General features: G+C 45.1%; 1 protein-coding gene across 1 annotated transcript; it reads right to left on the bottom strand.

The window, feature by feature from the left end:
* Positions 1 to 1096: 1096 nt before the first annotated feature.
* Positions 1097 to 6601, bottom strand: LOC129710553 (uncharacterized). Its single transcript, XM_055657623.1, has 7 exons — positions 6292 to 6601; positions 2552 to 2733; positions 2312 to 2473; positions 2048 to 2227; positions 1864 to 1938; positions 1706 to 1771; positions 1097 to 1508 (listed from the first exon to the last, which is right to left on the bottom strand). The coding sequence occupies exons 1-7, from the start codon at positions 6599 to 6601 to the stop codon at positions 1374 to 1376; spliced, it is 1110 nt and encodes a 369-aa protein (XP_055513598.1). The 3' UTR covers positions 1097 to 1373.
* Between the last annotated feature and the right edge of the window lie 2224 nt (positions 6602 to 8825).

Here is an 8825-nt window from a genome sequence, read left to right on the forward strand (position 1 = left end):
TGGAAGGTGGAACAGCAGACATGCCTGATCCAGAACCTCTGCCAGGGGAAGACAGCCCGGACATCCCATATGCGATGGTTGCTGACGAAGCCTTTGCACTACGGCCGTGGATTATGAAGCCATATCCACAGAGGAATCTAACTAGGGAACAGAGGATCTTCAATTACAGGCTGTCAAGGGCCAGGAGGGTAGTAGAAAATGCTTTTGGCATCTTGGCAAACAGATTTAGATGCTTGCTCAAGAAAATGGAGCAGAAGCCCAAGAATGTGGAGAGTATAGTATATGCAGCACGTGTTCTGCACAACCTGATCCGAATGAGAGGTGCAGCTGCAGGATCAGCAACATCCACCCAGGACGGTGACGTGATGGACAGAGAAACAGGGGGAATAACATTAGGTTCATGGAGAAGTGGTGCAGACAATGCGGAAATGGTGCCACTGCAGCGTTTCAAAGGTAACTGGGGAACATACAGTGTGAAAGAGCAAAGAGGCCGTCTCTGCGCTTACTACAATTCACAATTGGGGAGTGTGCCGTGGCAGGACAGCCACATTGATGGGTAGCCGACCACAGAAACACTACTGCATGTTAGCAGAAATGCATAGCGATTAAGCTTACTTTCTAGTGTTGTCCTCTGAAAAGTGCATCCTATACGATGTCCGTCCGCAAAACCTGCCATTTAGCACATTGCATTGTCCCTTTTAATGCCTGAGTTTGGGTTGTTGCGGAGGTTAATGAATATAATGTGTTTAAAATAATCTAGCGTGCCTCATTTGTTGATTTTCGTGTTTGCGAGACAAATGTTTGGTGTGATGCACCTTCTCAAAATATGTGAAAGAAGTCATCTTTTTATATTGTCAAATAGCAATAAAGACTTTGTGTCACGTTTACCGTGCTGATTGGCTTATTTTATTTCCTACCGAGAGGTGAAACTTTCAAACGTTTTAAATAGCTGATCAATTGATGGACCTGAACACTCACAAATGAAAATAAATGAAAATGTGATTATATCACCTCACTTCAACTATTTGGTGTTTCAGCATGAGAGGGATTATAACATTAGAGACATTCATGCTGTGGTGATGTGTTGATGAAGAATTGCAGACATCAAGCTGATAGTGAGAAATATATTTATTTAACAATGAGGTCAACAAACACTGACAATCAAACTGCTGAGGTAAAAGCTTTATCACACTTCAGGTTATCATAAAATGTGGAGCCACCAACAGAATCAAAGTAATGCCCAAGAGTAAAATACACACATATTAACATACAGACATTTATAAAGGACTCTAGATGTCACACAAAATGTTGAGTGTCCAACAACTAAAATAAACCAAAACTAAAATGGTTACTTAAACACCACATTAATAATTCTAAAAGTCCGAGTCAGTGAAATAATCTGTCCCTTCTTGTGATGGTGTTTGTGCACAGCCCTCTCCGTAAAAAGGCAAAGGTGAATCTCTACCAGGCTGCTGCTCTGTAAACATCAGTGGTGATGATGAGTGTCTCTAGAAGGAAATTAAGAAGTACATGTGAAAATTTTCTCACCTACCATAAAATTGCGGGACCTTTCATTAAAGTCCCTTTTCAACATGCGAGTTATTTTCTTGAATCTCATTAAGATAACTCATGAATAATTTGTTGTTCATATGCGGATGGAAATCCTTATTTGTAAAATTCAATCCCACAAAACACAATGGTTTACCTGTTCAGCACGGAATTGTGGCTGTGCTCCCATTGCACGCGGCATTCCATATGTCCTATCTGCATACTTTAGAATCACAGAGTGATGTATTAGTCAATGCATACAAAGAAGACAGATTATGAATTAGGTTTGGGAAGGACACATATATTTTTTAATACCTGGTGATAGAAGCGAGGCGGGCGAGGCTGAGGAACCACTGGACGCTGCGCCTCACATGCACGTGCTTTCATTAACTGCACAGACAACACCACACATTAAAACTATGTTGCTTTATGATGTGAGAAATGAACATTTTTACCAGAAACGCTGAATGAAGGGAAGAAGATTAGAATAGATCTATACCTTTTTATTTCGAAACGCGATTGCCCCATTGATCATAATCCATATAAAATCCCAGTGATCTTCAGTTATTTCTTCTTCCATAATAACTTGACAGAAGTCTACTGCCCTCTGCGTTACGATGTTCGTTCTCAGGCGTCCTTCCTCCAACAACTGAATACCGTCTCGAACAGTGTCATTCAGCTGAAATTTCACAGCGCAAATATAAAACACAGCAAAATGCTGGGTGGGTGCATTGTCCAATAACCATCAAGTTTATACACTCACACTTCTAATGATGTTTCCATCTGTCCCTTCTTCAGCACCTCCGGGTGTGGTGAGGTCAATACTGGAAATTTGCCTACTGCGGTGCTGTTGGCTGGTGGATGGCCTCGGCGTGGAAGTCCCTTCCACAGGATCATCGGACGCATGGTCAATGATGTGTTGTTCCTGTAGGAATCACATAAAAACATTTAGACATAGTGTCCGGAGCCTCATGAACTCACAATTTTTTTGTATTAAAAGTACCTTGGGTGCGCTAGTCCTGGTCACTACAGGCACAATATGCCCTGGTAGGAACCGCCACTTCTCCTCGATCCACCTATTCCTCTCTGTCAGTGTGCTGCCAGCTGACCCTGTTTTGGTCCCAGGTGCAGTGACCTTTCCATAGATGGTCCTCTGATTTGTGGACCATTGCATGAGTTGGTCATCTGCATTAAAGTAGAGTGGTGGGATTACATAGAACTTCTAGAATTGGATGTCTTCCGTTATATTAAAAGTTCTGGACAGTAAATAGAGGCCTGTTTAAGAGCCTGCCCTCCGCATTTAATGTGGTATTTCTTGTGCTTCTTGGATACCTGAGCACAAGTTTGTAAATACAGATAGCCTTTTTTAAGACAAGCATTACAAGTGAAAATTGCCCTCGTGCATAATTTATTTGATGGCTCTTGGAGACATGATTCCAACTTCAAACACAGAGGGTGTAAAAGCTGTCTGCGACTTTTTTACTTTGCAGCTGCAGGGCACAGACAGACTTATAAGAGAAGTTTAAGTTAACTACAAAAATAGCACTTTTACATCTATAGCAATGTGTGTTTTTAAATCATGGATAACATTAAATGGTTTTCCTGTTGATGTACTAATATATCGTTATATATACTCACATGAGCACCCGGGATACTCCGCGGCCTTTGTCTCCAGCAGGTTCGTTTTTTTCTCCCTGTTTCTGTAATCCTCTCTGGATTTATCGTAAAAAATTTTGTTGCATTGGTACCATTCTACAAGTTCCCCCTCTTGTTCCCTGGTGAAGTTATATGGCCTTACCTTCTGCCATCTTCCCTTTATATACGCGTCTGTTGAGGCTATTCCTACAACGGCTACTGGGGAGGCCATCTGAAATCCACCTTGCTCACCCTCTCCCTGCTCCAAGGAGCCCACAGGCAGGGTTATCTGTGGCATCTCCTGTTGCCTCTCCACCCGTCTCTCTTGCTGCGTCTCCTCATTCTCCTGCATGGCAAAAACCTTTCTGTCATGCTTTATCCCCTTTCTTTGAGCTTTTTTTCTCTGCAAGTGTTCCAGTGAAAAAGATTCCCCAACAATGACAATGAGGTGGGACGTCCTCGATGGACACATGGTCCATTGGCGATATTGAGAACATCTTTTTTACTCACCTTATAACCATATAACAATTACAGCACGGAAACAGGCCATCTCGACCCTTCTAGTCCGTGCCGAACACATAATCTCCCCTAGTCCCATATACCTGCGCTCAGACCATAACCCTCCATTCCCTTCCCATCCATATAACTATCCAATTTATTTTTAAATGATAAAAACGAACCTGCCTCCACCACCTTCACTGGAAGCTCATTCCACACAGCTACCACTCTCTGAGTAAAGAAGTTCCCCCTCATGTTACCCTTAAACTTCTGTCCCTTAATTCTCATGTCATGTCCCCTTGTTTGAATCTTCCCTACTCTCAGTGGGAAAAGCTTTTCCACGTCAACTCTGTCTATCCCTCTCATCATTTTAAAAACCTCTATCAAGTCCTCCCTTAACCTTCTGCGCTCCAAAGAATAAAGCCCTAACTTGTTCAACCTTTCTCTGTAACTTAGTTGCTGAAACCCAGGCAACATTCTAGTAAATCTCCTCTGTACTCTCTCTATTTTGTTGACATCCTTCCTATAATTAGGCGACCAAAATCGTACACCATACTCCAGAATTGGCCTCACCAATGCCTTGTACAATTTTAACATTACATCCCAACTTCTATACTCAATGCTCTGATTTATAAAGGCCAGCACACCAAAAGCTTTCTTTACCACCCTATCTACATGAGATTCCACTTTCAGGGAACTGTGCACAGTTATTCCCAGATCCTTCTGTTCACCTACATTCTTCAATTCCCTACCATTTACCATGTACGTCCTATTTTGATTTGTCCTGCCAAGATGTAGCACCTCACACTTTCTGTCCCTCTGTCCAGCTTCCGGGTTCGCCGTTCGCTGGAGTTCCCACGGTAAACGCAAGAGTTATTACGGATATCGCACTGGCCACTATGTCCATATAATGTTTCAATGTTCAACCACAAGTGTACAAGTCCCTTAATTCTCTTGCTTGAATTTTCTCCCGAGTCACCAAGTTACACGAGTAACTGTCGTTAGCGCCACGGTGGTCCACGAATGCCGTACGGTTATCGTATGAGGTTCCAACGATGTTCAACTCTGGTTACCTTTTGCGTCAAGTTGCCCCGTGAGAAAGCACTATAAGAGTACCCACGAGGTATAACGGTAAACTCATGGGCTGCTATGGTTTAACTACGAGTTAAAAAGCATCAAATTTTTCCTTCACGAGTATATTTTACTCGTGGAAATTTCTCAACATGTTGAAAATTTTTCACGAGTTACCACTTTTCCCGACTACCTGCTGTTAGCGTTACGAGCAGCTAAGAGACATCCACGAGCTCCGATGTTCCCACTACGTTCATTCTACGTGCTTACCACAAGTTTGATTTTGTTTTTAACTCGGGAGAGCTCTTGGGTGAACTCGCACCGTGGGACAGGGCTTTGAGTCAAGGGCAAACTCGGCAGAGGTCGTGAATTAGGTCGTGAAAGTGGGACAGGCCCTTAAGTGAGACAGGCCCTTTAATTGTCTGCCTGCAAGAAAATCCAAGAGGTACTGCAGACAAACAAAGTAGGAACTTTAAAAAAAAATAGTTCCTGCTCTAGATGTCAACTGATCTACATCGGTGAGACCAAGCGTAGGCTTGGCGATCGTTTCGCCAAACACCTCCGCTCGGTCCTCAATAACCAATCTTATCTACCGGTGGCTCAGCACTTCAACTCCCCCTCCCATTCTGAATCCGAACTTTCTGCCCTTAGGCTGTGGGCCGAGCATCAAAAATGTGTCTAGAAATAGGATTTTGTGACCCAAGTCACCAAACTACATGAGATTTTCACATATTGTGTAAAAATCTTTATATAAATCACCCCTGAAACTCGATATGAAGAAGACTTGCACATTTTTTATTAAATTAGAGAAAAAACGGAAAAATGTCGGGTATTTTTTAGTCCAATCAAAGCACATTTAACATTGAGTTGTCTGCCAGTTGGCCAATCACGCGCTTTGTTTCAGGCTAGCACACAACATGGCTGAGGGGGCTTCACAAATGCCTGTTTTACTGGAGATTCCAATGTGTTGTTCTGTGGAATAAATGTCGTGGAAACCTGCAGCAGGTTAATTGTATTTAGTGGGAAAAGCATTAAAAAGGCTGAAGAAAGTGCTGCGAAGTGGATTAGTGCAAGAAAGCCTTCAAATTCCCTGCTGATGTGCTGGAACATTTGGGTCATGAAACTGCAGAATAAAGCTCCTCGGCCCACAGCCTACCTGGGCCACCTCCACCGCCAGAGTGAGGACCACCGGAAATTGGAGGAGCAGCAGCTCATATTCCGCTTGGGCAGTTTGCACCCTAGCGGCAAGAACATTGACCTCCAATTTCCGGTAGCCCTCACTGTCTCCTCCCCTTCTCAGCTCTCCCTCAGGCCACGGGCTCCTCCACTTCCTTTCTTCTTCCCCCCCCCCCCCAATCCTACATCAGCCTGAAGAAGGGTTTTGTCCCGAAACGTCACCCATTTCCTTTGCTCCATAGATGCTGCCACACCCACTGAGTTTCTCCAGCACTTTTGTCTAAAAAAAGAGCCTGTTTTAATTGCCTGCTTGCCCACAAGAGAATGGAAGAGCTACTGCAGTCAATAAAAGTAGGTACTTACAGGTACGGTCAGGGAACTCCTTGGCCTTGTTCTGCAGTAATGTGGGCTTCCACTCTTCCAGGCCTCCCTCTTGCTCCCTGCTGAAGGTATTAGGCAAAACCTTCCTTCTGTCCTTCTTCACTTCCATTGAGGCATTGGTGTCTGATGCTGTGTCTGGGTCAGCTTTAATTGATGCAGTAACAGCAGCAGTGCCTGGATTGTTGGTTTGAGGGAGGCCAGTCCCAGGTGGGGTGGTGGTGGGGTCAAGGCCTACCTCCATGGAGGCATCCTCCAGGGCTGCCTCCTTCAGGGCATTCTCCACCTGTGCCATCTCTCCACCATCTCCACCTGCCTGGTGGGTGGTGATGGGGGTTGTGTGTTGCCCCTGCGTTGAACCTTCCTTCTCCTGGGAGCCATGTTCCACCGTCTGATCTCTTAGGGGGGGGGAAAAACGAAATGGCCGCTCACAAGAGGTGGAGCTGTTTATACATGCCTTATTTTTTGCAATGAGCCAATGAAAATCCCGGTCAGCAAACAAAGGCTTTGAACTAAAGTACCCACGACCACCCACGAGTACCCACGACCACACACGAGTATCCGGTGAAAGATATGCAAATAAGTATGGATGACAAAGGAAACAGGCAATTGTTAGCTGTGGGCCAGGTGAGATCAAGTACAGATAATGAGACTAGACCAGCCCACGTTGTTCTTACATTTCTCCAGTACCTTCTGCGACCACTCTAGACGGCCCTGCGTTTAACGTGTCCGCTCCTTTCCTCCACGTCTCCCACTTCTCAACATACTGTCCACTCTCGGGGCCACAATGCAATCACATACAAGCCGCCGGCGCCCCCTTGGTTGGCCTGGGGGCAGTTCTTTAATGACCCCCAACCCCCCTCATTTTTAGTTGCGCTTCAAATTATTCATTCACGCTCACACATGGACAAAAAAATCCACTCTAACCCAAAGTGTCCGCTTCCCCACTCTTACACGCCCTCCTTTCTGTGCTCAACGTGGGTCCCGGCTACAGGTCCCCAGTCCCAGGCTCGAACCCCTGACCGCCAAGGCTCGACCTTGTCCGTGGGAACCGGGCACAGGCGCCTCGTCCAAGACTCGAACCTCCCACTGCCGTGGCTTTCCCGGCGGGACCCTGTAACTTACAGGGGTTGCGAACCTCCTGTCACCATTGCTATTCTCTCGTTATTCGCCCCCCCCCACACACAATTGCTACTTACTTTCTCCGTTTCTCTCTCTCCTTCTCTCTCTATATATGAGGGTGTATAAATATACCTCTAACTCTCTCTCGTATACACCTCTCTATAATCCTCTCCACTTTCTCTCTGTCTCTCTCATGTACACACACACACATCTCTCTCTCTCTCTCTCTCTCTGCGGCGACCAAACTGATGATGTACCTCCACTACTCCACACGGGAAGAAATCTGCGTCCAGCCACAGTCTCGGTCCCACCTGCTCAAACCTGAGCTGTCGCGGTCTCGGGACCGATCCGACGCCGCGGCTCGACTCCGTTTTCCCGGACAGCGAAGCTAAAGGTTCGCCATCTCGGCGGAAGCTCCAAGAAACCTGTGGTCGCAGATGCACCGGACTCTGACAGCTTGCATTTGTTTTCCAGACACACTTTATTTACTCGCGCACATGGACAGCAGCAAATATACTGGTATCTTTGGACAGCAGCACAGTCCCAGTCACCGCACTGCTCTCAAAATTCTACTCAGAAATGCCCAATGCAATTGTAGTTGTACACTGTCTATCAGCTAATGGAATTACCAATCAGGGTCTATTCTGATAAGTCGCATCAAGTCTACTCGCCATTCAATCATGGCTGATCTATCTCTCCCTCCTAACCCCATTCTCCTGACTTCTCCCTATAACCTCTGACACCCGCGTTAACCAAGAATCTGTCTCTGCCTTAAGTGTTAATAACCAATTAAAATTACATTCTAATAACTAATGTTAATATATTCTTGAAGTATTAGTAAACCAAGCTACATGCTACGTTATTGTTTGTTTAGTCTAGTCGGAGGAGGGGAAGCTACACTTGAATCTTAGAGCAGAGAGACCGCCAAGGTGTTGTGTGGGATGGTGCAGAGACAGACTCCCAAGTTTGTAGTTCCCATAGGAAAGTGGGTGAGGTGTGTCAAGGCTGTTGTGAAGCCTGTTGCAGAGAATCCCAGGGTTTCTGTGTTCAGTGAAGCTTCAACTAGCTCCTTGCCCCTTCTGTGTGGGTGAATGGTAGGATCTGGGAAAAGTGGATAGGTATGGAGGGCAATGCTTCCACACCTCAAAAAAAAAAAATTCCTGAAATAGAATCCCAAATTTCCTGGAATTTAATGGTATTTCCTGATATTTTCAAAATGGTTCGTGCGTGCTATTTGTTGGTTTTTTTTTGCGGGCACAACACAAAGAAGAACAAGGCAAAACACATCTATGTAAATACACTGTATCTACCTGCTTGTTACTCACTTGTACAGTGTTATGCATGGCAGCTTTCGTTGCCTCCAACGGCTTTCGTTATCATTGTTTTTTCAACCTGCT

Source organism: Leucoraja erinacea, chromosome 28 (assembly GCF_028641065.1).
Source record: "Leucoraja erinacea ecotype New England chromosome 28, Leri_hhj_1, whole genome shotgun sequence".
Lineage (NCBI taxonomy): Eukaryota > Metazoa > Chordata > Chondrichthyes > Rajiformes > Rajidae > Leucoraja > Leucoraja erinaceus.